This window comes from Leptonotus elevatus, chromosome 10, assembly GCF_054856555.1.
Source record: "Leptonotus elevatus isolate MCC_2025b chromosome 10, RoL_Lele_1.0, whole genome shotgun sequence".
NCBI classification, from domain to species: Eukaryota; Metazoa; Chordata; class Actinopteri; order Syngnathiformes; family Syngnathidae; genus Leptonotus; species Leptonotus elevatus.
Window position 1 is genome coordinate 14,318,805 of NC_141248.1, and position 15,582 is coordinate 14,334,386.

General features: G+C 38.0%; 1 protein-coding gene across 2 annotated transcripts in view; it reads right to left on the reverse strand.

Annotated features, from left to right (window-relative positions):
* Positions 1-5,220: 5,220 nt before the first annotated feature.
* Positions 5,221-15,582, reverse strand: part of srgap3 (SLIT-ROBO Rho GTPase activating protein 3) — a 67,444-nt gene continuing 57,082 nt past the window's right edge. For both annotated transcript variants that reach the window (XM_086086654.1, XM_086086653.1), the window contains exons 16-22: positions 14,569-14,674; positions 13,917-14,144; positions 13,026-13,099; positions 11,341-11,521; positions 10,182-10,331; positions 9,781-10,096; positions 5,221-9,616 (exon numbers count right to left, since the gene is read on the reverse strand). In XM_086086654.1, the coding sequence (XP_085942780.1) occupies positions 9,170-9,616; positions 9,781-10,096; positions 10,182-10,331; positions 11,341-11,521; positions 13,026-13,099; positions 13,917-14,144; positions 14,569-14,674 (1,502 nt within the window). In that variant the 3' untranslated portion in view covers positions 5,221-9,169. The remainder of the gene's footprint in view (positions 9,617-9,780; positions 10,097-10,181; positions 10,332-11,340; positions 11,522-13,025; positions 13,100-13,916; positions 14,145-14,568; positions 14,675-15,582) is intronic.

Consider the following 15,582-nt stretch of genomic DNA (forward strand, 5'->3'; position numbering starts at 1 on the left):
CACATGGAACCTTAGCATTAATAATAATAATAACTAATGGTGGATCATCACAGTATAAGCGGCCTAGACTTTGGTCATGCGATTAAATGATTGCACGTACAGGAAGTGATAATTGATGAAAATATAGATTATTTCTTAAGTAGTCTGGAGACTTAAACCTATTATCATTATGTCGTCTGCATGCTATTTCTTCTGGCATTCATGAGTCATTATTAAGGTTGTCGACTCTTTAAGAGGAGGTCAAAAGGTCAAACAAACTCTTTTGTATCCAAGTATTGTGTCATTATGGGAATGAAAAGACCCTTGGACAACTTCAGCTACAAAATAAAATTTTAGCGCAGCAAGTTAAGGTCCCACAGGAATTGCAGGCCTTGAAGACATCTGATTAGATGAATGGAAAATGAGCTGTTTTATCGCATTGAACTTCAACCAGAAGAGAAATCATGTGAAATATGCACGCACACCCTGTAATGAATAGTTTTTCAGATCATGAAGGTAAACATTTGTTTCCAGTTTATCTTAAGAATCAGCTTATTTCCACTTTTTGTGTAATTAATTCAGGCCACAAGTAATAATAAACAGCAGCATTTTCTATACTTTACTACAATTTAAACAAGTTAAAACAAATTGGGCTTTTTTTTTTAACAACACAAGATCAAAGAACACTATATGAGCATTCTGGTAAATTAAGAGTGCAGTATACAAAAATAACAAAATAATAATAAAATGGTATCATACTGTATTGTCATGTATATTTATAGTTATTTATATTTCTAACCATCCATTTATCCATTTTCTATAACCTGTTCAGAGTTGCAGAAAGCTTGGAGCTTTAGAGAAAAGCTGACCAAAATTGGTCACCAGTGAATTAGAGAGCACATCCAGAGACCGACAACCATTCAGGTTTGTGAACACTGTCAGACACTATATTTCGTGACATGCAGAGGCGGGTTAGACTCAATGTTGGTATTTCAATCATGGCTAATCAAATCAGCTCATTGTTTCAAGTTAGATTATGACAGGTTTTTTTTTTCAGAACCAATGTCCATCTCATCAGATGCCATTAAATAGATTTTTTGGTGGGTATTTAAATTTTTGGGCTGTTTCCATTGAAAGTAGAAATCAAGCTTTTTTCTTTTTTTTTTTACTTCATCTAAAAACGATTTCACTGGGACAGAGCCTGCAGTGTCATCTCAAAAGATGAAGAGCGCTTTCGGGAAGAGGTCTTGTTCAGATAGATTTAGCTAAAGCGTGGCATGTGTAGCACTTTGATGTGAATGATATCAAGCATTCCACATAAGAATTATATCTAGGAAACATCTACTGAAGTTAAGCTCATGATTTCTTGCAGCTTTGTGCATTGTTAAGGGTCTTGAAGCAAAGAGGCTTTTGCGGGGGCGGACAATGAGTTTTCACTTAAATGTGCGCCCAAAGCGAGTTCTAGCGGCACACCATGGATCGGTGGAGCAAATTCATTAACTTTCTTATGCCCAGGGGAATAGAGCCCTCCTGCGAAACCAAATCCAGACAGCATTAGATTATCTGTGAAATAGTTTTGAAAATGTAATGTAGTTGCATGTGAACAACATGGAATGCCACACTCAGTCCATATGAGGAGACTCCTAATGAAGCCTGGTGCAAGTTGCTCATGATCCACTCTTGTTATTGTACGCAGTGCACAGGTGTGACCTGCATGTGGCTCGGGCCGGAACTGCCGCAAATGATTCCCAATAGATGAAGCCAAACATGCATCTGGAATGAAACGTCATGCCAGTGCCGCGTGCTGATTAGATCATGATGCTTTTGTCATGTGGTTTACGTCTGCTGATGTACGTTTACATGACGTTGAACATCATTAGCAATAACCAAATGACAACAAGGAACATGTGACCTTTCAGATAGGGGAATGGTTAGGGGGTGGGCTGTGAATTTGACAGCGGGATAGTTGTTTCCATTCAAGCGAGTCGTGACGCTTTTCAACTACTAGGCTCCTACTTCTAAGTAAGAGTGGCGTGTTTTTTCTCTCTCTCTCTCTAGTAATAAAAATGCATCAAAGTGCAATCCTTGGCTGCCCTTTAGCATACATCATTTAGATGTGTGCTGCATTCATCTCATCTGCTACAGTGGACGCCGGCATTGTTAAAAAACAAACAAACACCATGTGCTCCTTTGCACAGTACCTTCATCATTAGTTTTAGCATATTTGTGGAGTTTGTTGTTGAAGATGAGGACAAAATGCTATAAAACCGATATTTAAAGGGGAAGTCAACCCAAAAAATAAAAAATAAAGGTTATTTGTAGCCCCACTAATCTAAATATGTTATTCTGGTTAATGGTGGAATATGAGTTAAGCTACAAAATCCAGCCGTTTTTTACTAGGGGTGAAAATCTTTGAATGTGTCACGATTCGATTCGATTCCGATTTTTGGGTCTGCGATTGGATTCAGAATCGATTTTCGATTGAGAACGATTTTTTTATTCAAAATGATTTGGTTGACAAAGATTGTTGCTTCAATCTATAGATGTGCAAGGAATTGTAATGATCTACTCCAGTCTGAATCGCTAATGCTAATTAGCACACTTTTATCACTCAAAAGAACGGCTCCACGCTGATTTTTTTTTTTTATTGGAATAACTTGATCGTGACCTTTTTCTTCTACTCTCTAATGTGGTTACAACTTAACAGTGTATTAGACCATGTGGAACCACACTGCCCCTCAGTGGCCAAACCGGGTGCAACATGAACATGAAATAAAGGCACACAGACAAAGGCAAGACAGTATAAAATCATTTAAATAAAATCTATTTTGGGATATTTAAAATCGATTCTGAATCGTACTAAATGAGAATCGCGATTCTTATGACAATCGATTTTTTGGCACACTCCTAATTTTTACCCCTATCTCCTGAGGCGGCTATTTTGCCACTTTCTGTCGACTGAAGATTAAATCAATTTTGCTCAGAGCTCAGGCAACGACCAATCACAGCTCACCTGTTTTCTGAAGCTAAGCTATGATTGCTTGTTGCCTGAGCCCTGAACAAAATTGACAGCAAGTGGCAAAATGGCCGCCCTCGGAGTTGGGGAAAAAATGGCTCGATTTTGCTGCTTAACTCATATTTCACTAATGGCCGATCACAGCTCACCTGTTTTCTGAAGCTGAGCTGTGATTGCTTGTTGACTGATCCCTGAGCAACTGTGATGTCATCTTCAGTTGACAGCAAGTGGCAAAATGGCCGCCCCCTGAGATGGATAAAAATGTCTGGATTTTGCTTCATAACTGATTCCATAATTGTTATATTAATCAGAATGGTCAAGTTTAGACTAGTGAGGTCATATATAACATTATTGTCAAGAATTTTTTAAAGTTGACTTCCACTTTAATAATAATAATAATAATAATAATAATAATAATAATAATAATAATAATAATAATAATAATAATAATAAAATAATTATTATTATTATAATTATTATTTGTTGGTTACGGTTGAGTTGAAGTCTGTGTCAATTGAATTTAAGCAAGATGCCAGGTACGGCCTGGACAGGTTGTCATGTCAATTGTCAATTTCACACCTTATGGAAAATTTAGAGCCCTCAATGAATCTCAATGCAAGTTTTTGAAATATAGAAGGAAACTAGTGCACTAGGAAAAAAATGAACAAAAACACAGGAAGGCATGAACCAAAATTCAAACCCAAATCCTATTGACTGAGGCAGACATACAATCCATATCCTCGCCGTCTCACCTTGAAAATTATATAAACAATACGAATATTCTAGAGTCACGTAGGAGCCACAGATGGTGTAATTATGTTAATTGAAACCTCATTTCATATAATTTTCTGTTTTCATCATCATACACTTAATGGAATTCACCTGAAAACACAAGTTGCTACTTATTACCACGCAAACATGCACATTGAAATAAAATAAATTAAACATGACTTCCAATTGTTTACACAATTTCATTGTGATTAGGAAAATGAATGATCGCTCGGCAGAACGGCTCCCCAGTCGCCCCCAGGGGGGCTATAATTGAAGAGAGCCTCCATGTTGATGAGGCCGAGGAGGTGAAGGTGGAGGCAGGAAGTACATTTACATCTATGATCATTTTGTTCCACTCTGACTTGTACTAATTGATTATATGTTATTGCTGCGTTTGCACTGGCTTATGTTTTAATTATGGAACAAATACAGCCAGTGGCACTGGCAGGCCTTGTATAACCTTTTAGGAGAATCTGATTTCTTGTTTAGTGAAATTGATCAGTCTGCAACAAACAAGGTTTCACAAACATAACATGAAAGTGTCAAACGTGGAAGTTTCTTTCCCAACAGCAACAGATTTGTGCTTTTTTTTTTGTTGAGCTCAGTTTGTTGGACATGCTCTTGTTGAACAGTACTTTGCCAGGTGGAACAAATTGGATTTTGTTAATGCCCTGTCACTCTAGCCAGTGGACTATAAAGGCAATTTCTAAGAGAGATGTAATCGGTAATTTATGCAGGATTCTGTTTTCTGAACACTTGTTTGTCGTCTTCCTTCTGGCACAGACGCAATCAGGAACACCCTCGCAAGTCTTTCGATATTAAACTTATGCTTGATCGCCACCATGTGGCCACAACTTTAACTGCAAGTTTGCTACAGGTGCTTATTTTCTTAAACAAAAATACATGCTTGGAAAAGTGCCTTAAGAAAAAAAAAAGTAGCCTAATTGCCATTTCTGGTATGAAGTTCACTCCTTTTTTGCTACAGGGTTAGATACATTTGATGGACCGATATAAAAATATAATTAAATAAAGTTGAAGTGGTCATAATGTTTCAACAGGCAGAAAAGTAGTCATTTAAAAATACATTTAAGGTGGCTGTGGCATCAACAGAGGTTTCTAATATACATTATTTAAGCAGTTAAACAGTTATCTATTGTAATTAACATTTTGTAAAGTCCAAATGATATCTTCTAAATTTGACACACCACAGATGAGTGCTGTTAATTTGCTGGGTAGCTGGATTTGAACCTGAGTGGGTTGCTTTTACCCAAGGATGGGCGAATTATTTCTATATGGGTGGCCTAAAGATCTGAAAATGGTTGCCATTTTTGACAGTGCTGTTATGCACTGCAGTAGAAGTAAATTTACGAATCTCTTGGATTGGATCTTGTTCTTCATAAACATAGCGTACCGTGTCTTTAAAAGCCCATACAATAATGACCCAAACAACACCATTGAGCAGTAATGATTTTATTTGGATGCACATGTTTTCAACATCCACTTAGTGGTAAGGTATATCACAGGCTTCTAATTAACCAGACACTCACCACTAGACAAACAATTTAAGAGAAGATTGACAACAACTCACATTCCATCATCACAACAAGACAGGCACAGTCGTCTCTCTTACAGCAATGTTTTGCATTTTTTGTGTTTTTTTTTTTGTTTTTTTTTAAACCTATATTATCGCACCAGCTCAGCAACCATTTCAGGAGAGAAAATGACTTTTTACATCACATGTAGGGGAAAACACAGAGGAACCAAGTGGCTTTTAAACTCTACAAGCAGTACCCCTCATTCGTGCCTTTGCCTTGTACGAGAAGGGAGAGAAAAGATGAAATTATGGCTCAGGCACAGCGCAGCCACGTCACCGGGAAAACAACAAGATGCAATAAATATTCTGAGAAGACTCTACTGAACTTGGTAACCAGTAGATTAGGTGCATAGTGGTTTTTATATCTACTTTTATCTCTCACCCAGCACAGAAAAGCAGTTCATAAATGACCCTGGACAAATTATTGCAGAAACAGCAATAGAAAGTAATCATACAAAATTAACATTCATAATAAATATGACAACTAATAGACAACGTATTCAAAAAAGTAATACAAAAGTAAAAAACACAACAAAAACCTATGTGGTGCACAAAAGGCACTCGAGATGTCCAGCTCCATTTGCTGTATAAATAAAACAGTCTAACATGATTCTCTTGTATTTTTCATGTTCTCTTATGAACATTCTCATATTTTGTACATACAATTTGATAGGTGCAAAAGTCATGTTTGACAAAGACAACTAAAGCACAGTATATCTTTTTACAAGTTGAGTTAAACGGGCTATGCTCCTGATATCACCATTGGTTCATGACAAGACAGTACCACCAGCAACCAGCAGGGGGAGCATTTAACCACTATAACGTGAGAAAGCTGGGGATGGTCTATTTTCGGCAGCACGTTGCAGGAAATAAAAATAACATTATACATTGAGAAAGTTCCTGGTTTCATTTGCATGCTTGATTATTACACATTTTCCTAGTTATTGCTACGGCTACAAGCGGGTTAATTTGTCAATATCAGCCCAGGTAGAATTGAAACATTTTGAGTGAAAGTTTGATCTGCCAAAGCCAATCATAAAAGCATGTAATCAATGAGTATGTGCCACGGAGGTTTTCCTGTTTGCGACGTGAGGGCCGCGTCCCAAGTTCTTGCGCTTCCGCCTTTGTGCCCCTCGGTTTCGCGTTCCCATCGACGGGTGCGAGTGTGTAGTGAGTCTGTCTCGGTTGTCTGAAGCATTTCAAAGAGTTGAGACACCCTGCGCGATTGGGGGGGGGCACAGGGGTGGGGGTGCGAGTGTTGGAACGCAACGCTGATGTGTGGAACCCGGAAGTCAAAAGTCCGTGTCATCTACCCCATAGTGCAGACATTACAGCAGAAAGCATGCACTAGATGCTTACTCCAGAGTTGTTATAAGAAAAATTAGACCATAACAACTCAATTAACAAATGCTGAGTCACTCAGAATATATTCGTCGTGACATCATTAATAAACTGAACTTAATTGATAGTGTGCTGCGCTGCCTCCATTTTGTAAGCACTGTGTCATATTTAGATATTTTTCTATTTAACATCATAGTTTCCCCACGCACCCATCCATCCATTTTCTATACAGTTTCTCCCTACTCGTGAATGATGAACTGGTCCCCAGCTTTTCACACATCTGGACAATTTAGAGTTTTCAATGAACCTAACATGCATGTTTTTGTAACGTAGACAGAAGCCGGAGAACGCGGAGAAAGCCCATGCAAGCGCGTGAAGAACATGCCAACTCCACGCAGCCCGCATTCGAACCCCGATTTAAGCAGGCAAATGTGCTAACCACTCCTGCACCGTGCCGCTCTGAGACACTTCAAGTTTTTCAAATGAAGACTTTCATCAGGAATATAACTAAGGGTGAACCGATCCAACCAGTGAGCAACTGGATTGAAAGCACACACGAGCCTACAGCAGGGTCGGTGATTTCATAAAGCCAGAGAATTTGTTTGTATCGTACTAAAAATTATTAAAAGGGTCGTTTTGGTGAGATATTTTCAAGTAGGCTACCCTTTATGTCAACCATCTCTCTTTTCGATATTAAGTCTGTACAAAAATCAAAACATTTACAAAGGAATGACCTACTGTATTTACATGTTTACTGGAGGATTTGAACAATTAGTGAATTGTGACTTGTGCTCGATTAACAAGCACGTTGTCACGAATGTGTCTTCTCCCTCACCTCCGTAATTTGTCCACCAGTCGAAATGTACACACAAGTACACATTTCCAATTGTCCATACTCCATGGACACATATTTAGTTGAGGTAAAAAAAAAAGATACTTATTCATAATGTTAATGCGCGTGTATTGTGGTTTTAAAGAAGGCGAAGCTTGCAACCTCCGCAGCCCTCTCCCCATCTGCATCACCATGGCAACCCTCCACTTCAGGAGCTTCCTAGAGATACGAGTGAAGTCAGGCAGAAAACTGAGATGAAGCATCAGTTTGCCGCACATTGCCTGAAGCGTTTAGAAAGCTAAGCGACGTAAGCGGCACTAGACTGTTGGACAGGAAATTCTTCTGCAACCTGCATTTTTTTTTTTACGTACAAAAAAAAATCCCATTACCAGCTCGATGAAAAACAATGAACACTTGAACTCAAAACTCACTTTGTTCTCTTGTGCCCTAGTAAATATTACCACTTGGTAACCTGATAATGCATTTCTAGGTAGTTTTACCTCATCATTATGGGTAGTTTTTACCCATTGTTGGATCAAAATCTTGACCCATCTTGCTGTGTCAAATCCTCAACCCAATGCAATGGGTATAAATAACCCATGGCTCGGTCTCTTTTGTGTCACTCACCATGTACTCTTTAATGAAATCTTTTGACCTTTTGGACTATCATCTCCCTGAGCTGAAGGAAATTTCACAGATCATCACTCAGCACTACACTCTTAAAACTGCTGGGTCCAAAATAACCCAATTTGGGTCAAAAATTCGACCGACCTGCTAACTTTATGGGTTGTTTTGTTTACATTTTTTTGTACAAAACAACCAGAAAAAAATGGGTTGTTTGATCTAAGACAGGGGTCTGCAACCTTTACTATCAAATGAGCCATTTTAGGCCAAATAAATAACCAAAAATCTGGCTGGAGCCACAAAACATTCAAAGATTATGATGAAAGAAACATTGTGTTAGTGTTAGTCTAATGTACTGTGGGCCCAAGACCGTGCTAATTTGAGCTACATCATAACAGAAAAATATGCAGCGTCCAATACTTTGACAATTTTCTTTTTTGACAATTTCAAGGACATGTAATTTTTCTGCCACTTCTTCCCTTTTTTCTGTCTTTTTTTGCTATCAATTTTCTGACATTTTTTGGCAATTTTGTGGACATTTTTTCAGGATTCCTTCTTGTGTTTGGACATTTATTTACTTTTTGACATACATTTTTTTTTTTAAATAAATGTTCTGACTGGGCAATTTAATGGACACTTTATGGTTATGCTTTTCCACTTCCTTTTTTGAGACACTTTTAGGTAATTTTAAAAACCATTTAGTCTACCTTTTGGTCCCTTCTCTTTTTCTTAAATGTTTTTAATCTCTCTCGCTCTCTCTCTCTCTATATATATATTATTATTATAAAAAATTTTTTTAGAGATCCACAGGAGAGGGACTAAAGCCACATGTGGCTCCAGAGCAGGTTGCAGACACCAAATCTAAGACAGCCCAAAGTTGGGTAGATTGAACCAAATTAGTGAGTCGGTCCAATTTTTGACCAAGCATTTTAACGGTTCACTTTCTGATCCACAGGTTAAATCAATAACAAAAATATTACTCATGAGTTGCAGTCCCCTTATTTGACCTTCGCTACATGGTGCCAGATTTGTCCGCACCATCGGTGGACACATTCATGGACCCCGCTGCTGTGTTATTACTGGGAAACATTTTATCAGGGGGCGTTACAGCCGGGCTGCCCACCCCAGAAGAACTAGAGCTGCTTGAGCGGTGCTGGGTGGGAGGGGGGCGCACCGGCCTCCTGGGCGGGGGGCGCAGCTGAGTGCCGGCGGCGAGCCGGGCCGAGAGAGTCGGCTTGAAGGTGGTCATCATCTCAGAGGTGGAACTGCTGCTCCGCCGCATTGCTGCATCTGGGTCGCGGATCATGATGGTGTGCAAGGGGCTGCCGGGCTCGGAGCTGACTGGGTTCTTCATGGGCTCCAGTGTGTCCAGGACCACATCGGGAGCCTGCTTGGCCGAGTTCTGTCGCTCCAGCTCACGGAGCTCCTGGAGCGCCGTGGTCATGGTCTTCTCGATGTCCTGGTTGAGGCAAGGAGAGACGAATAAAGCCATGCATTGTATTGGCATATGGCCAATTTGTATATTTTTAACATGACTGCATTTCTTTTATGTACTTTTTTGGGTTCAAAATAACATTTACAAACTGAGAGGAAATAGCAGAGGCACGAAGCGATAAGCCTCACCTCAGCCAGAGCCTCAGCTTCCAGAGATTTGTGGTCCCCAAGGCTGCTATGGCGAGTGGCTCCTGACATGGGCCTCAGTGGATGGCCCTCAGGATAGGTTTTCCTTTCTGGATAGTTAATACTTCCTGCACTACCAAAAGTCCCCAGTCGCCTTTTTTCTGGGCTTTCCATACGCGCCTTGTTGACGGACATCTTGTGGGGACTGCTGGGACAGGCAGCGGCCCGCGGAGGGGTGTCGGGAACTCGGGTTGGACTATGAGTGTCTGTGCCGCTGCGACGGCGTGGAATCGCCGCTCCATCGGAACGCAATCGGACCCTATGGCGAGCGAGGCATTAGGCCACACATCATGTCACACGGTGAACCTTAACTTAAAATAAGAGAACGGGTCCATTTTACTGACCTGCCCATGACACCTCCAAAGCTGTATTCGGGTGATTGTTCACACGGTGAAGGACCGTCGTTTTTCGATGAACTCTTTTCATCTAGTAGAGGCCCACTGCTGGCTTCACTATCTGCTTTCTGACTGAGGCTATCTGAGAAGGCATCATCCCTGAGAGAGTAGTTGCATGGTAGTCAGGATGGGATACATTGCAGCACAAATTCATGTCAGGATTTTTGTGGCCCACTAAAGCAAATAAAGTGTCACAACTTCATATTTTGTGCTTTTCATTTTGGCAGAAAAGCTAAACCCAAAATTTTATTTTAGTTTTACTATTTTTATATACTATATTAAAGGATGTCAAAATTAGTGCGTTCATTTTGAGTTAATTTAAAGTTCCTTTAACGGTACTATTTAAAAAAAAAATGCGATTAATGACTGCCCCTTACTTGGAAAGCCTGTACTGGGGGAATTCCAGTTGCAACGCAGCAGACACGTCAAAATTTAGCCGTAATACATTTAATAATAATATACATATATTGGTGAAAACTGGGGTCAAGTTGTATTTTACAATTTTAAAAATGTGTATAATCTCACAAGTTACTTCATATTAAAGATTAGATAGCTCTTAATATGAAAGAAAAATGCACAGAGTTGTCACCAACATCTTACAAATGCAATTATGCCATCTAGTGGCAGAAAAGTGACTTCAACACAATTGTGTTTTACAGTACAGTACACATTTTTATGAATTGTTATGAAATTACTGTATCAATGATTGAAAGATGCAGCCATATTTCTATTAGTTGTTTTACACTTTTATCTTAGGAAGAGTATGAAAACTTAGGAAGAAATATTTTATTGTACATTTAGAACAGATATAACATTTGCGATTAATCGTAAGTTAACTATTGAAGTCATGCAATTAATTACGATAAAAAAATTTATTGCCTGACACCTCTATTATATTTCAAAAATGTTCTTTACAATGATATGTTATATGAGGCCCCATTAGTCTAAACATGCTATTCTGATTAATATTGCATATGTCAATTATGAATTAAGCCACAAAATCCATACATTTTTATTCATCTCAAGGGGTTATTGTATCATATGTTAGGCAGATTTATTTATTTATTTATGTAGGAATAGCAACAGTTGAATCAGACGTGTTACTTACACGTCTTGCACTACAATGTATTGATGAGGGATCAGCCCGTCCACACCGTTGTGTCGGCCCTCCCACCAGTCCTCAGATGCCCGGTGGTAGAGAAGCAGAGAGGCTCCCTTCTTGAACGACAGCTCTCTAGGACTGCGGCCCACGTAATCGAATTTAGCGATGGCCTCAATTTGTTCAACCTCTGAAAATAATAAAACAATACAATGACAACAGAAAAACATAATACTGTACAACAACAAAAAAGTGTCATAATGACTTGATTAAATCAAGCTGTCTGTAAAGGAAACATGACACGATGTGCGATTTGGAATCTTGACTTTAACTTTTCAACAAGAGCTGAACACAAGTACAAATTAAATACAGTATTGTTAGCCTACTAGCATGGCTGTTTTTTTTTGTTTTTTTTTACTTACTGACACAATAGCAATATTAACAAATACCAATGTGCTTGAGAAAGATTCCCCCCCCCCCCCCCCTTCATGTCGGTGTATCACAAATCAATGCATTTTGCTAAGCCAACCACTAGAGGGCAGTAATAGTTAAGTATTGTCACTACCATCTCAGCAAAGATGAGAGGCCTTTACTGTAAGAAACTGTTTTATAAGAAAGATCAAATGAAGAAAATTTAAACATGTATTTATTTGTTAACATGTTAACAGAACGTTCCATTGGCAAACTCATTCCTTACTTTCTCAAAACATACTTATTTAATTTATGTGTGCATATCTGAATAAAACTTGCTAAATTATGCTGGAAGATAACAGGTGACTCGAAACTGTCCAATCAACTCTAAGAAGAGAATCATTTTCAAAATGTGGGAAAAAAAAATCTTGAATCTCTCAGCAACATCTTTTCAGTCTCTTGACACTTCCATGTGTGATTTACAACTAACACAATCACACTATAATTCATAATCCATGTAGTGAATCATTTGGGGATTAAGTAAGGATTACTCTCCGAATCAATGTTAAAAATAGGAGCTAGAAAAGGTGCAGATTTTTCAGAATCCACATCAGGCAATCAACGTTTTTCAGACATGTCCAACAAGAGATGTTGCGACATGAGCTTGTAACTGCACTGATAATATCATGTCAGTTATGCAATTTGTGGATCCACAGCACATTGGAAAATAAATTCTGCAAAAGCCACAGTCCCAGGAGAAGCGCTGACTTGAACAAAGGAGGGATGGAAGGAAGAATTGCCTGCACTCTATCTTTATCATATCTCAGCTGCCACTACATTAGGTACAATACATCTATTGATTGCAATGGTGTAGACAACTAAGCATACTGTATGTAAGGTGTTGGAAGTATTTCACAACCTTCACCTTTTCTTGGGGATTTTTTTTAAATGATAACACTAAATTCATTTGAAATATAGTGTGGACATCGTAAATACAATTTAGACACCGTAATTGTGGGTTAAAAAAATCAAAACATTTTTTTTTTAAATTTTTTTTTTTATACATAAATAAAATTGTAAGTGACTCCAAACTCTTTAAAAGGTAGCATATATTGTTAATACGATGACCAGTGTTCAAGGAGAACATTGAAATCGTCTGGGTCAGTAAAGTAAGCCAAAAAAAAAACCTCCATCACCTTCCTATAAGCTGGTGATTGTATTCATGAGATGGGGAAACATACCACAATTAAATTAATTAAATGACTACTAATGATGGTGCTGACCTTCATCACTTGTGTGTGGTTCAGTTCCATTGTCAACTTCATCAAGAGTTCCTGGCTCACTGTGAGGACTGTCACTGCAGTGAAATACAAGTGAAATTAAAGTCTAAACTAACATGGTATTGAGCTAACATGATGTGGATATATTCACTCATTCACTGCCATTGACGGCTGTAGACGTCAAAAAATAATTTGAACTATTTCTATTAGTTTAACATTTTTTTCCACTTTTGTTAACAAGAGTATGAAAACCTAGAAAACATTTTTTTTATTGTACATTTAGAACAGATATACAATTTGTGATGAATCCTGAGGTATTAAAAAAAAAATTTTTTTTGATCAGGGGCAGACAAAACAAGTTTTACTTCTTTCTGTCCCCTTTCATTCTTTTGCTTTACTTGGATTGAAATTTGTTTTTATTGTCTTTTTTCTTTTAAAAATTAATGAAATAAATTGATTGATTGAGTTAACTAGTGAAGTCATGCAATTAATTATGATTTAAAAAAATTAATCGTCTGACGCTCCTAATTTTTAATAATCTTTTCTTAAACAAAATATTTAAAAATAAATAAATACATTTAAATAAATAAAAAGAAAGAAAGAAGAAAAGATTAAGAATTAGGAGTGTCAGGGGATTACATTTTTTCCGTAATTAATCGCATGACTTCACTACTTCACGATTAATCACACATTTTATATCTGTTCTAAATGTAAAATCGTTTTTACAAAAAGTGGAAAAAAAAAAAGTTAAACTAATAGAAATAGTTCAAATGAATTTTTGCCGTCTATAGCCGTCAATTGCAGTGAATGAGTTAAGGGGGGGGGGGGGGGGGCAGTCAAATTCAATGTTAAAATTAGATTTGAGGTTGCCCATGATACTGATAATTCACTCACCAATATTCCTCCCCCCCAGTCATGCACTTTTCATAGACCGGGCCATCCAGTTCACGTAGACTGGGAAAGATGACTTCGTTGTGTATAATGATAGTCTTGATGACCTCGTTGACATGCGCCTGGCATGACACCGGGTCCTGGCTGTCGGGAATGGGCATCAGCGTGGGACCAAAGCAGATGGCCAAGTTGTACGGATCCATCATGTTCTCGTCACTATACTGGGAAAGACTGAGGCAGAAAGATGTTTTTTTGTAAACAAACAATACTGAAAACTAATCTATAAAATGAAAGAAAAGAGATATGCGTTATTAGAGATTAAAATGACTCAATTTTCTGGTGGGGGTCCTCTGTTTCTAATGAAATTCCATGTCTATGGCAGCAATGTAACGGAAATACAGTATAAAGCAATCAAATGTAAAAACTCTTAAGTACATTCCAACTCACCTTTAAATGACTTAATCAATCAAGGTTTGGGCTCGAACTCTCAGCTCACCCTAAGTCACTTTTGACACCTCAGAACATTGTATGCCATGACTATGGCCCATTGCACAAAACAATGTCCGTAAAGATACACTTGGATGGTTTTTTGAGGAAGAACGTGAGAACCCTAAGCTTTAACCCCAAAACGATTTTGATGAAAGTGCAAACTCACTGATTGAGAAAAGCAAAAAGGTATCTCATGACAATGATGATGGTTCGAGGCAGCGTCACAACAAGCTGTTGGATGTGATGCGCTCTCTCTGCTCCTGACTCCAGCTCTGGAACACAGTTGGAAATAAACAATGACGGAATGGTGAGATTTGAGATTTGTCCTGACCTGTGCAAAGAGGTTCGGAAAATACTCACAACATTCAGTTAATGCTCAGTTTTAATTGACACTGTCAGAGCAGTGTTGCTTTATTTTATTTTAAAAATGTAATTTAATTTGAATCCTTTAAGCGGGAATTCAATTCACAATCTACTGTTTATTATTTTTTGTTGTTGCATACCACAACAGGGAACCAGATCAAGGGCACCTTGACAGTACTCAGAAGAAAAGCGTCTCTCCAACAACTATAGTGGGCTAGGGACAGAGCCCTGCTATGAACAGAAAATAGCAATTTATTTCATTCATTTTTAAAAGAAAAAAAGACAATAAAAAGCAATATTTAAATTCAAAGTAAAGCAAAAGAATGAAAGGGGACAGAAAAAAGTGTTTTGTCTGCCCCTGATTAAAAAAAAAAAGGCACAAAAACAACAACACATTTTTAATGACAACGAGCGGTCAAAACGCTTTCAGTGTTACAAGATAATTCTAATTAATTCAACTGTGTGTCCTTGTGCTGTACATATTTTTGCAGTAATTGTGCTTTTATGCTTTTTTTTGTTTAAAAAACAACAACACATAAAGCAATATTCAAATTCAGAATAAAGCAAAAGAATGAAAGGGGACAGAAAAAAGTGTTTTGTCTGCCCCTGATCAACTAAAAAAATATATATATATCCACAAGTAACTAGGACTAGGCTTAAAACAAAAAATCGAATTCCCGATCCTACTGCACATTTGATTACTGTACTCATAATACAATGCATACTACACAAACGATACATTTGCAATAACATAGCAGTAAATAAACACCATCTGACATTAGTGTTCATACTGAGTGCCATTCCGTTTTAGCTAGGC